This window comes from Ostreococcus tauri (genome assembly GCF_000214015.3).
Source record: "Ostreococcus tauri WGS project CAID00000000 data, contig chromosome 01, whole genome shotgun sequence".
NCBI lineage: Eukaryota > Viridiplantae > Chlorophyta > Mamiellophyceae > Mamiellales > Bathycoccaceae > Ostreococcus > Ostreococcus tauri.
This window is the reverse complement of record NC_014426.2, coordinates 948,110-959,892: the sequence shown is the minus strand read 5'-3', so window position 1 is coordinate 959,892 and position 11,783 is coordinate 948,110. Positions and strand designations below refer to the sequence as shown.

The 11,783-nt window shown below is 63.0% G+C and overlaps 9 protein-coding genes across 9 annotated transcripts; 3 read left to right on the top strand and 6 right to left on the bottom strand.

Moving 5' to 3' along the window:
• Positions 1-778, bottom strand: OT_ostta01g05910 (Short-chain dehydrogenase/reductase SDR; the record flags this gene model as incomplete). Its single annotated transcript, XM_022985488.1, has 1 exon — positions 1-778. A coding segment is annotated over one exon (778 nt), but the record flags the coding sequence as incomplete, so codon positions are not given.
• Positions 779-911: 133 nt separating this feature from the next.
• OT_ostta01g05900 (G-protein beta WD-40 repeat) lies at positions 912-1,862 on the bottom strand (the record flags this gene model as incomplete). Its single annotated transcript, XM_003074594.2, has 1 exon — positions 912-1,862. The coding sequence occupies one exon, from the start codon at positions 1,860-1,862 to the stop codon at positions 912-914; it is 951 nt and encodes a 316-aa protein (XP_003074641.2).
• Positions 1,863-1,979: 117 nt separating this feature from the next.
• Positions 1,980-2,993, top strand: OT_ostta01g05890 (Short-chain dehydrogenase/reductase SDR; the record flags this gene model as incomplete). Its single annotated transcript, XM_022985487.1, has 1 exon — positions 1,980-2,993. One exon carries the CDS (start codon positions 1,980-1,982, stop codon positions 2,991-2,993), a length of 1,014 nt encoding a protein of 337 aa, XP_022838358.1.
• A 112-nt stretch (positions 2,994-3,105) lies between these two features.
• OT_ostta01g05880 (Snf7) lies at positions 3,106-3,902 on the top strand (the record flags this gene model as incomplete). The annotated part of the gene is made up of 2 exons (XM_022985486.1): positions 3,106-3,258; positions 3,414-3,902. 2 exons carry the CDS (start codon positions 3,106-3,108, stop codon positions 3,900-3,902), a joined length of 642 nt encoding a protein of 213 aa, XP_022838357.1.
• Positions 3,903-3,929: 27 nt separating this feature from the next.
• OT_ostta01g05870 (N-terminal acetyltransferase A, auxiliary subunit) lies at positions 3,930-6,587 on the bottom strand (the record flags this gene model as incomplete). Its single annotated transcript, XM_022985485.1, has 1 exon — positions 3,930-6,587. One exon carries the CDS (start codon positions 6,585-6,587, stop codon positions 3,930-3,932), a length of 2,658 nt encoding a protein of 885 aa, XP_022838356.1.
• Positions 6,588-6,743: 156 nt separating this feature from the next.
• Positions 6,744-7,973, top strand: OT_ostta01g05860 (unnamed product; the record flags this gene model as incomplete). Its single annotated transcript, XM_022985484.1, has 1 exon — positions 6,744-7,973. One exon carries the CDS (start codon positions 6,744-6,746, stop codon positions 7,971-7,973), a length of 1,230 nt encoding a protein of 409 aa, XP_022838355.1.
• A 37-nt stretch (positions 7,974-8,010) lies between these two features.
• Positions 8,011-9,153, bottom strand: OT_ostta01g05850 (HAD hydrolase, subfamily IA; the record flags this gene model as incomplete). The annotated part of the gene is made up of 1 exon (XM_003074590.1): positions 8,011-9,153. One exon carries the CDS (start codon positions 9,151-9,153, stop codon positions 8,011-8,013), a length of 1,143 nt encoding a protein of 380 aa, XP_003074637.1.
• A 102-nt stretch (positions 9,154-9,255) lies between these two features.
• OT_ostta01g05840 (tRNA/rRNA methyltransferase, SpoU) lies at positions 9,256-10,599 on the bottom strand (the record flags this gene model as incomplete). The annotated part of the gene is made up of 1 exon (XM_022985483.1): positions 9,256-10,599. One exon carries the CDS (start codon positions 10,597-10,599, stop codon positions 9,256-9,258), a length of 1,344 nt encoding a protein of 447 aa, XP_022838354.1.
• Positions 10,600-10,710: 111 nt separating this feature from the next.
• Positions 10,711-11,451, bottom strand: OT_ostta01g05830 (Carbonic anhydrase; the record flags this gene model as incomplete). The annotated part of the gene is made up of 1 exon (XM_003074588.1): positions 10,711-11,451. One exon carries the CDS (start codon positions 11,449-11,451, stop codon positions 10,711-10,713), a length of 741 nt encoding a protein of 246 aa, XP_003074635.1.
• Between the last annotated feature and the right edge of the window lie 332 nt (positions 11,452-11,783).

Below are 11,783 nucleotides of genomic sequence, written 5' to 3'. Positions count from 1 at the left end.
GCAGAGACGTCGCGACGCCGTCTGTCTCGCACCATCCCGGATGCATGGAGTAAAAGCCGACGTACCCGCGTCCCGACTTTTCACCCTCCACGCGCGCCCATCGCTCTGTCATCGCCACCTGATGCCTCTTCCCTCTCGCGTACTGCCGCACTGCGTCAAAGGTTTTATGTTTCCGATACTCTAAATCCGATATGTCCAACGGTTCCGTCAACATCCCCCCCGACGACACCACGACCACCCTCGGCGCGTACCCGCCCTTCGTCGTCGCCTCCGCCGCCGTCCGTCCCAACACCGGTCTCAACCCCGCGATCAACACGTGCGTCCCGAGCGTGTTCACCGCAAAATTATACTCGTACCCCTCGCTCGACGTCGTTCGCTCTCGTCGCATCACCCCCGCGTTACACACCAATCCGTGCAGCGCCTCCCCTCGCGACGCCAACTTTTCAACCAACCCTCGCGTCTGCGCGAGCGAGCTCAGATCGCTCACGTGCACCTCGCACGACCCCCCCGTGCGCGTCCCGAGCGCGTTGAGCCGTTCTCGCGCGGACGCCCCGGTCGCTTCGTCTCGACAGACGACGTGCACGCGGGCACCGCGACGAATCAATCCTTCGCTCACCGCGAACCCGATCCCTCGAGAGCCCCCGGTGACGACGAACGCGGTGCCGACGAGGTTTTGGACCTCGCGAAGGGGCTCGAGGTCCGCGGCTTCGTACCCGTCGCGACCGTACCGCCGAGCGCCGGCGAGGGCAAAGGCGAGGGCGCGGTAGTACGACGCCATGGGTGGGGAGGCGAGGAATGATGAGTCAGCGCGCGGACGTCGCGGACGAGACGCGCGAACGCGCGCGAGGCCGTGCGGGGGATTCAAGGGCGTTCGGAAGCGATACAAAGTCAAAAGTGGTGACGTGACGGGGTCATCGATCGGAGGTGATGGTCCAAAGCCGGGCGCGACCGTCGGTGGCGCACGTCGCGAGCGCGGGCGGGACGCCCGGAGGCGAGACGTCGACGCCGCAGACGACGGAGGAGGGGTCGTGCGCGTCGATCTCGGCGACGATCTCGGCGGTGACGACGTCCCAAAATACGACGCGACCGTCCTCGGAACCCGATACGACGTGGGCGTCGTCCGACGTGAGCGCGCATTGCGTCTTCGCGCGCTCGGCGACGTGACCTCTGTACGTGTTCAAGCCGTCGCCCGTCGCGCACTCCGCGAGACACACGCGCGAGGTCAAACACCCCACCGCCAAGCACTTATTATCTCGACTAAAGCTCACGCTCGTCACCGGGACGCCGTACGCGTCGACGTGCAGCTCGCCTCGACGAATATCCACGACGCGCGTCGCGCCGTCCACGCACCCGCACGCGATTCTCGGCCACGCCTCGTCCCGCGTCAGACTCGTCACGCTATCCTCGAACCCCACCCCCGTGCGCGCGTTCAAAATCTGCATCGCGCGTCCACCGTTCGCCCGCACGTCCCACACGCGCACGCTCGCGTCGTACCCCGCGCTCACCACCACGCAATCGTTCGCGCAAAACGTCACCGCATTCGTTCCTCCGTCGCCGTCGTGTCCCTCAAATCGCCGTCTCGCCGCCCCCGTCGCGACGTCCCAGACGTACACCCCTCGGTCACCACCGCACGTCGCGATCGTCCCACCGTCGCGCGCGCACGACGCGTCGCGCACCTCTCGTCCGTGGCCGCCGCGGTAGGCGCGCAGGAGCGTCCCGGTGCGCGCGCTCCAGAGCGCGAACGCGCGATCGCGGCCGCACGTCACGCAGTGCGCGCCGTCGCGGGAGAACGTGATCGCGAGCACCGCGTCCCGGGCGTGGGCGCCCGTGAGCTCGCGCGCGAGGGCGAGCGTGAGCGGCATTCCACGCGCGTCGACCACTGGATGGGTGGCGCGGGCGACGCATTCGGGGAATCATTCCCCCGGCACACGCGCGCGCGCGGGAGAACGCGCGCGTGATCGACGTCGACTCGGGCGGAGATGCGGGCGCGCGTCGGTGGGGCGATCGCGGGCGTCGAACGGGCGCGTGGGGCGACGCGTGGGCGATCGCGCGCGCGGATGACGCGATGCGACGTCACGGCTGCGCGCGCGGTGGCGATCGTCACGGGCGCGAACGCGGGCCTGGGGCGGGAAACCGCGCGCGCGCTGGTGAAGAAGGGATACGCGGTGGTGCTGGCGACGCGGGACGTCGAACGGGGCGAACGGGCGGCGGCGGAGGTGCGGGCGGCGGCGGCGGGCGCGGGCGCGGGCGGGACGGCGGAGGCGATGCGGGCGGACCTGGCGGATTTTGAATCGATACGACGGTTCGCGCGCGCGTTCGAGGCGAAGTACGAACGATTGGACGCGTTGGTGTGTAACGCTGGGGTGATGGCGCTGCCGAATCGTGAGACGACGGTGGACGGGAACGAGACGCAGATGCAGGTGAACCATCTCGGACACTTTTTACTGACGAGTCTTCTGCTGCCGACGATGCTGAAGACGCCGTCGAACGATAAGCGAATCGTCAACGTGAGCTCGGTGGCGCATAACTTTGGGACGCTTGATTTCCATAACATCAATTCGGAGGGTTTCTTTGGCTATCCGTTCCTCGGTTGGGCGACGTACGGGAGGACGAAGATGGCGAATGTGTTGTTCACGTTCGAGCTCCATCGAAGACTACGAGCGAGCGGAATCGACGACGTGTGCGTGAACGCCGTGCATCCGGGCGTGGTCGACACCGAGCTCAATCGAAATCTCTCCCTCGATTTCTACCCGCAACTCAAACGCATGGGTCAGCTCATCACCCCCGAGCAAGGCGCTCGGGGCCAAATCGCTCTCGCGTTGGACGAAAAGTACCTCGGCGTGAGCGGCAAATACGTCTCTGAGATGTCCAACGACGGCCGTCCGGGCGTGCACGAGGTGATGCGATCGAATGGTTTCAGTTACGACACCGAGGCGTGGGCCAGGCTGTGGAAGGATAGCGTTCGATTGACCGACGCGGAGTGGACCATCTGAACGACGTGTAAGAAATAGCAACTGTCCGCGCGCGCGTCAGTCCTCAGCGTACGCGCTCAAAACTCCGTGCGTCGCGAACACCCGTCGCTTGAGAACGCTCGCGCGTCCGCGCATGGGTCTCCTGGATGGGCTGTCGAACCTCTTCGGCCGAGGTTCGAGCGACGCCAAGCTCCAGGATCAAATTTTCAATCTCAAGTTTACGGCGAAATCCTTAGCGCGCGCGGCGAAGAAGTGCGAAAAGGAGGAGCGGGAGAATAAGACAAAGGTGCGTGGACGTTGATGATCGTCCCGCGCGCGTCGCGACGGCAGAAAGGGGCGAAGGAGACGATCGAACGGTGGATCGCGTGGAAAGCGACCAGGTGACGCGAAGCGTGACGAGACGACTGACGGGCGTTCTATTCGGTTCGCGCGTCGACGCAGGTGAAGCGGGCGATTGAGAAGGGGAACATCGATGGGGCGAAGATACACGCGCAGGATGCGATTCGGAAGAAGAACGAGGGGTTGAATATGCTGCGATTGGCGAGTCGTTTGGACGGCGTCGTGGCGAGGCTGGAGACGCAGGCGAAGATGAACGCGGTGAATAAGGACATGTCGGGCATCGTCAAGTCGCTTGAGAGGAGCTTGAACACGAACAACCTAGAGAAGGTTGCGGAGAATATGGATTTGTTCGAGAAGCAGTTTGAGAATCTGGACGTGCAGACAGAGTTCGTGGAGTCGGCAATGGGGAACACGTCGGCGTTGTCCACACCGCCCGAGGAGGTGGCGACGCTCATGCAGCAGATCGCCGACGAGCACGGACTAGAATTCGCGACCGATCTTCCTTCCGCGGGTTCAACGCGCGTCGCGGAGCAAAGGGAAAAGGCGGACGATCTCACGGCGCGACTCGAGGGACTCAAGGGAGGCGCTTAAAAATGTGTAAGACGAAACTCAATCCACTCACTCACCGTCTCGCTTGGTGCTCTTAGATCCTCCAAAGACCGTGGCGTACGGGAACGCCGACGCGCACGCGGCCTTCATTGCTTCAGCCGCGCTCTCGCTGACAGAGGCATAACGCTCGTATGCCGCGACGTAAGATCCAAACGGGAACGCCGAACAATCCACGTTCGTACGCTTCGCGCCGTTGATCAACGCAGAGTCATCATCAGCCGTTTCGCGTTGAGCGAATGACACAGCCGCTACGTCCAACGGATTCAGAGGACTCTCATCCGCGAGAGCCTTCGCGTACGCCGCAGCAGTTTGGTTTCCGGTGAGCTTAGAGACTTGCATCATCAAGACTTTTTTCATTGGGTTTGCCTCATCCATCATCTCCACGTGGCGTGTCAATCGAGCGGCATTACTCTTCGCTTGGAAGCTATTGGGCTTGATCTTCAGCGCCTCGTTCACCGCCTTGAGCGCCAATATCGGTTTGCCTTGACGAAGGAACACTTCAAACGCGAGAAGTTGCGTCTCTTCGTATCCCGCCGCGTGCAAGAGCAACGGCTCGATGAACTTCATCGCCTGCTCGAGCGGCTCCTTCGTGTTTTCAAGGGCTTTGCCGAGAGGATCCGGGTCAACCTTTTTCGTTGCATCCTTTGGCGACTTGTTCTTGCTCTCCTGAGCTGCGGCGACTTTCTTTGCCTCCTCCAGCGCAGCGAGTCGCTCCTCCTCAGCCTTGTCTTCGCGCTCCTTCGCGACGCGAAGCTCTTCCCGGAATTTATCAGCATCCGCAGCCGACATGGCCGCTACCTTCGCTTCTAAAGCTGCTGCCTTCTTCTCCGGAGGCTCATCGAAGAGGTCCACGTAAAGCATCACCGCTCCCTTGGCGGCGTCACGGAACTCTTGCCGAGCGTACATTTTGTCCTCAACCTTTAACAAATCCAAGTAAGAATTGATGGCGGTTCGACGCAGGCAGTAGCTGTGGAAGTCGAATTGATCTTCGACAAACTGCTGGAAGTGGGATAGCACCGCGTGATAATACTTCAACGCACGTCCGTACTTCTTGCCTCTCGTGTGGCATTGAGCGGCTTCGAGCTCAAACCATGTCGCCTCCATGTCGTACAAATTAGTCGCTTGGTCACCGTCTCGCGCGAAAATGGCCGCGAGCTGCTCTGCGTAAGCGTAGCGGCCCGCGCGCATCATGTGTCGCACGCAGTTGGAGTTCAAGAATCGGTCGGCAAGATCGAGCTTTCGCGACGTCTCCGCCGCGTCGGCGGCGCCGTGTAAATCGCCTGCGAGTTCCAAGATGCTCGCCTTGTTCAGGTGCAGATCAACGCACGAGGCATCGATGGCGATCGCCTCTTCAATCAGCTCAAGCGCCTTAGCGAAATCCTTCGCGCCGCCATCGCTGGACCGTCGCCCCATCTCGCCGTGATGCATCGCCAAGAGGTTGACAGCGTACATGGTGCACTCCTTCTTTCCCTCCTCTGACTTGGTCTCACCGCCGGACAAAAACTTACCGCTGGACTTGAGCGAAGCGACAGTTTCGGTGAAAATTCGCTCCATCGCTCGAGCTTTGGCGGGGTTCTCGTACAGATTTTTTAAATCCTCGAACAGGCTCGGAACTCCCTTGCGAAGCGGCTTCTCAATGTACGCAACGACGAGAGCGTCAAACTCATCCCCAGGCTTGGTGAACGACAGTGGCAAGCGCTTCGCCGCGGCACAGAACGTGATCTTCTCCTCGATCTCTCGATATAACGCCTTCAATGCGACAATATCGCCGTCCGAAATTTCCCCCGCACCGTCGCGCACGTCCTTCGGAAGGCCTTTCACCGCGCGAAGCGATCGATGATAATCGTAGCTATCCGGCAGACGATCCAAAAGCTTCCAATAAGTCTTCTCCGCTTCCGCCTTCATCCCGAGTGCGACCTGAATCTCGCCGACGTGCGTCAAATATGCCACCCTATCCACCACCTTGGCCTCGTCGCGCTCCAATAGCGCCAACGCCTCCTTCTCCTTCCCGCTTGCCCGCCTGAGCGTCGCCTTGAACAAGGTCAGCTCGCTCGCATCAAATCGCTTCATCAGCGGATCCTCGTCCCTCCACGCCCCTCTGGAATCAAACTGCTTCGCATTCCGAATCTTCTCGTACGACTCCAGAACCTCGAACGCGCTGTCGTGATCTCCCGTCAAGTGCAACCCGCACGCCAGGCTCACGTACGACGCTCGCTGATCGCGTCTGCTCGACAACAGTTTCCATCGCAACTTCACGAAAGCCTCCATGTTACGCGTCTGCAAATGTACCACACTTAAATCTTTCAAAATCAACGAGTTATCGGGATCCAGTCTCAATGCCTGCGCGTAACACTTCGCGCTCTCGACGTGGTTTCGCTCGGCGCGCCAAACCAAACCCATGACGTGCCAGCACACGTGCGACTCCGGGTGACACTCGATCCCTCGTTTCACCAGCGCGTGCGCCTCTTCGTTGTGTTCGTGCCCGTCGTCCATGGATCGAACGATCAACCCTCGCATCGCGAGCGTCTCGCCGTGCTCGGGAAAGTTTCGTAAAATATCATCGGCGGCGGCGATCCCTTTCTCGTACTTCTTCGTCTCGTACGCGTCGACGAGCTTGGTGAACAGCGCGCGCTCTCTGTTCGGTAACGCGTGTCGATCGCGCGACATCGTCGAGGCGCACGAGATCACCGCGCGCGCGCGTGTGGAGCGTCGGATGACTTCGGGAGATTACATATATTGACGGATTCGTCACTTCATTCGTCGACGCGCGTCGCCCGGAGCGTTCGAGCGACGCCTTGACGCATCGCGACGGTGCGAACGATGATGGAGAACGCACGTCGACGACTCGTGAGCGTGGCCGCGTCTCGAGCGCGTCACGCGGAGCCGATGAGACGATTGGATTTTTTTGAATCTTCAACAGCTCACAGAGCCTTCGCATCGTCGAGCGCGTCGAGCAGCGACGCGGGGGCGGATTCGAGGGCGCGAATGTCGTCTATGATGGAATTTGCGTCGAAACCCACGGCGACGGTGCGTGGAAAGGCGCGAGAGGCCAGGGAGGCGGTGTCGAGGTGGCGGGCCGAGGCGAGCGCGCGCGCGAGAGAGTCAAGCGAACGCGTCATCGGGAAGCGAGCGACGGAGTTTTTGTGGACTGCGAGCACGTTGAACCCCGTAGTGGTGAAGAGAGCGATCGAACAGCGCGCGGTGAGCGCGGTCGCGACGCATTGGCGAGCGGTGGAGGCGTTCAGTGCGGTGGCGTGCGGGACGGCGATGTGGCGAGGCGCGCGGGCGTTTAAGAAGGACGTCATGGGCGTGCCGTGTGATTCGGTATTATTCGATGTTGCGTACGGCGATGGATCCATGCTTGGTGGATCGCTCCTGCTCGCGGGGGCGGGGGCTTACGCGCTGCGGCAGCGGTGGAAGTTGGACATCGACCACTGCGTTACAATGGCGATGAAGCGACTCGATGGGCACAGCGGTGTTCGAGAGCTTCTCGGTGGACCCGTCACCGCGAGCGCGGCGCGGGTGGTGGTGACCTCTGGTGGGGGATTAGCGTTGTTCAAGCGCACCACCTCGAGATTCTTCGGCGCGGTGACGCTTCCGGTGAGCGTCGATTCAAAGTGGGCGCACGTGGTTTTCGAACTGCGAGGGACGCGAAAGCGTGGTGTCGTCAGCTTCGGCGCGCGAAAGTGGGGCGGTGAATACGCGCTACCAATCTTATCGCTCGAGTTGGACAGTCGAAACGGTGAGACATATCGTTTATTCTTGGAGGGAGGATCCAGCGAATTCGAGGCGAGCGTGTTGCCATCCTTGCGTGCGCCGCTCGAGGCGACGACGATCAATGAAGAATTCAAGCGCACGAAAACACTCGCGGATGAGCGCGCCGCTGCAACCGCCGCCGCACTTGTAGCCGAGCGGAGAGCGGCATCGTCGCCGAAACCTCTCGATGAGGGCGGCGGAATGTACGCGCACGAACGAGTGATGGACGCGTTCGGCAAGACGATGCACTTCTTGCGTACATCCGTAGCGCGATACGCCAAAGCGAGCAAGAACTAGAAAATGTTGTACCGGTAGTAACAAATACAAAATTCTATCATGCGACCAAGAGCTCGCGCGTCTCCTTGAATGGGGTATTCTTGAGCATGGTGCGAGCCACCTCCGCGTCCCGATGGATGCGCTCAACGAGGGCCTCGAGCGTCGTAAAATCGGCTTCCGGGCGAATGTATCCGGAGACAACGACTGCCAATTCTTCGTCGTAAAAGTCGTCGGGGAATTCATGGAGCAACCACGGCTCGATGGTCTTCTTCGAGTTGTCGAAATACGGATTCCATCCGATGCTCATCACCATCTCGTGCGTCTCGCCTCGAATCGAGGCGAAGCCTAAATATATACCTGGCGCGAGAGAGTCTACCTGCGATTTCAACGGCACCACGTCCAAATTCGCCGTGGGTATTCCGAGCATCTTGCTTCCTCGACCGAATCCCTTGACGACGGGTCCGCGCATGATCACTGGCTCCACGGGCAAGACTTTATCTGTCGATCCGTCGGCGACGCTCAACCAATCTTCAAACTCGGGCAACCCAAACCTCGAGAGTTCTAAATCGTACAGCGAGTGTAACACCGTCTCGCTGCACGACTCGAAGCACGTTCTATCCCTGATCGACGGCACCGCGATCGTTCGCATCCCAGCGTTCGTCGCCGCCTCGCAGCCCACCGGCGTGTCCTCGATGCAGATACACTCGCTCGCGTCCGGCCCGCCCAGCCCCACCCGCGCTCGTTCGAAAATCTCCGGTGATGGCTTGCCATTTGTCACCATGCATCCCGTGATCACGCACCGCATCTTTTTCATCACGTCGTCGTGCGCCGCCATCTTCGCCGCCAGAAAATCCGCCGGCGTAGACGTCGCGAGCCCGAACGTCACCCCGTGCCGCTCCAAGTGTTCCATCAACCGTCGAGCGCCGGGCATGAGCCTGACCTCGGACCATCGAGCGTCTAATAGCGGCGCCGTGGTCGCTAACAGCGCCTCCGGGGTGCACTCGAGGTTCAGTTCTTCCACGACGAGCCGCGACGCCTCCAGCGGACGCCTCCCGCGCGCGCGCTCCAGCGCGTCGTGCACCCTCAACGCGGTCACCGACGCGTCGCACCGCTCGAGAACGACGGCGGAGACGACCTCGTCGATGAGCTGTTCGGTGTTGATCACGGTGCCATCGAGGTCGAGGATGACCACGGGGGGCATGACGACGGACGCGAGTCGGCGAGTGCGGCGCGCGGACGAGTCAGACGCGAAGGTCGAGCGCGCGCGAGGTGGAGATCGAGGACGCGGTGCGGCGTGAAAACGCTATATATCGGTCGAGGTCGAGGTTGCGGTGGCGCGCGCGCGCGCGCGCTCGATCTCTCGGTTGGTGAGGGAGACGCCGAGTCGTTCCCGAATGTGGTTTCTGCAGTTTCGCACGGTGGGCGCGGGGGCGTCGGCGCCGCGCTCGACGACGAGCTCGCGGATGCTCTCGACGATGGTGGCGTCGAGAATACCTTCGCCCACACCATTAGCGACCGCAGATCCGCGTCTTATGGCTGAGACGCGCCTGGAGAGTTGGAAGAGCGCCGCGGCGTCGCTTCGATGCACGGGAGCGGCGGCGAGCACGCGCTCAAACGCCTTCGCCTCGCGCTTGCGTAAAACGTCCTCGTCCTCGTCTTCATTCGATGTCTTCGATGGCGACGCGCGATCAACATCGGCGTCTAGGACGTCAAGAGCTCGACGCGCGGCGACGAGCTCGTTTCGGAGCGTAATCTTCTCCTCGGCGGTGAGCAATTTTTGTGGCTCAGATGACGTCGAGCTCGCCTCCGGACTCGACGACGCGTCGTCGCCGGAGCAAGCCATGAAAATCTCGTACGCGATTATTCCAACCGCGTGACTGAGGTTCAGAGACGTCGGTCCCGTGGCTCCGGTGTACTTCAAACTTTTCCGACACAACTTACCCGCTCCAGCCGTCGGAACGACGACAGCCGCGGAGGCCCACGCCAACTCCTCGTTCGTCAACCCCGTGCGCTCGTTCCCGAATAGCACCGCCACCTTACCTCTCTTCGCCTCCTCCGCGACCTTCTTCGCCGCCTCACGCGCCGTCATGAGCGGCGTCCCGGTCCTCGGCCTCGCCGTAGTCGCGAGGACAAAGGTGCATCCGGCGAGCGCCGCCTCCACGTCCGCGCACCGCTCCGCGTCTTCCAACATCCAATCGGCCGCGCACGCGTACCGCAACGCCTCCGCACTCAACGGCAACGTCTGATTCGCCGCCCGTTCCGGCGTCTTCCCCTCACCTTCGCTCGCCTCGTCCAATATCCGCTCCGCGTCGCTCTCCGTCCCGCGCGTCGCCGCCGTCTCGCCCGCGTCGTCTCGTTCCAACACGTTCGGTCCCACCTCGCACAGCTTGAGCTCGTACACGCCAAAGTTTTGCATCGCTCGCGCGCACGCCCCGACGTTCGCCGCGCCCTGCGGGGCGCACAGGACGAACCGCACGTTCTCCAGCTCTGGTCGTTGTTCGCGCACGTCCTCCACCCAACGCGGGTCGTTCGATGTCAACGACCGCCTCGTCGTCGATTCCGCGCCGTTCCGAGCGCTCGAGGGATTCAAACGCGCGCGCGGACGCGCAGGCGCGCCGCGCCGCGCGACCGCGTCGACGGCGCGCATGGTGAGAAGTGCGGCGTCGCGTCGCCGCGGGCGGCGGCGCGCGGCGGCGGCGTCGAGACGCGCACACGACGCGACGCGCACGCGACGCGCGAATGACGCGATGATTACAATTTAATTTTTCGCTCGTTTCGCCTCCCCGCGCCCGTCCTCGGCGTCGTCGTCGAGCTGTTCGAACGAGCCGTCCGCGCGGAGCACCTCGAGCGTGCCGTCCCACACGTTGAACACCGCCCCCTTGACCACCAACTCCCCTCGATCGACCCGTCGCTTGACGAACGGAAACGTCAACAGATTTTGCACGCTCTGTCGCACCAACTCGTACTCCAACATTCTCGCTCGCACGCCCGGGTCGTGGCGCTCGCACACGCGACGCACCGCGTCCTCCGCGAGCGCGACCCACGCCCCGATGAACCCCTCACCCGTCGCTTCGTTCACCCCGAACACGCTCGCGTCCGCGTCGGGGCCGTTCCCATACTTTCGCAATCCCGCCGCCGCCCCTCCGCACTGGGTGTGTCCCATGACCAAGATCACCGGCACCTCCAGGTGCACCGTCGCGTACTCCGTCGCCGCGCACGTCCCGTGATGCCCCCCGTCCAACCCCGCGTACGCCGGCACCAAGCTCCCGACGTTTCGGATCGTGAACACGTCCCCGGGGGCGGTGTCGAAGACGATCGCGGGATCGGCGCGAGAGTCACTGCACGCGACGACCAACGCCCGCGGGCGCTGGCCGCGCTCGCTCAGCGCTCGGAGCGCGCGCGGGACGTCGGCGGCGCCGTCGCTCGCGGCGAAGTGGGCTCTGCGGAACGCGCGATGGCCGTCGAGGAGGCGCTCGAACGCGCGCTCGGGGGAGGACATCGCGCGCGCGCGCGTGCGATTGTGGGTTGAAAACATTCGTGGACCATTGATGGCTGACGACCATTGCATGCATCTTTCGGCGCATTTCCCGACGGGCGTCGACGCGCGCGTCGGTGACGGGGCCGACGGACGCGACGGCGCGCGCGATGGACGCCCCGCGGCGAGCGCTCGGACGACGGGCGATGGACGCGGAGGGGCGAGCGCGGGAGGGACGAAATCCATCATTCATCGATCGCGCGCGCGAAGACGCCGCGCGCTCGGGGGCGCGAACGAGCGCGCGCGATGGCGCGATGGCGCGTGGCGTGCGCAGACACCGCGCGGGGCGCGAGGTG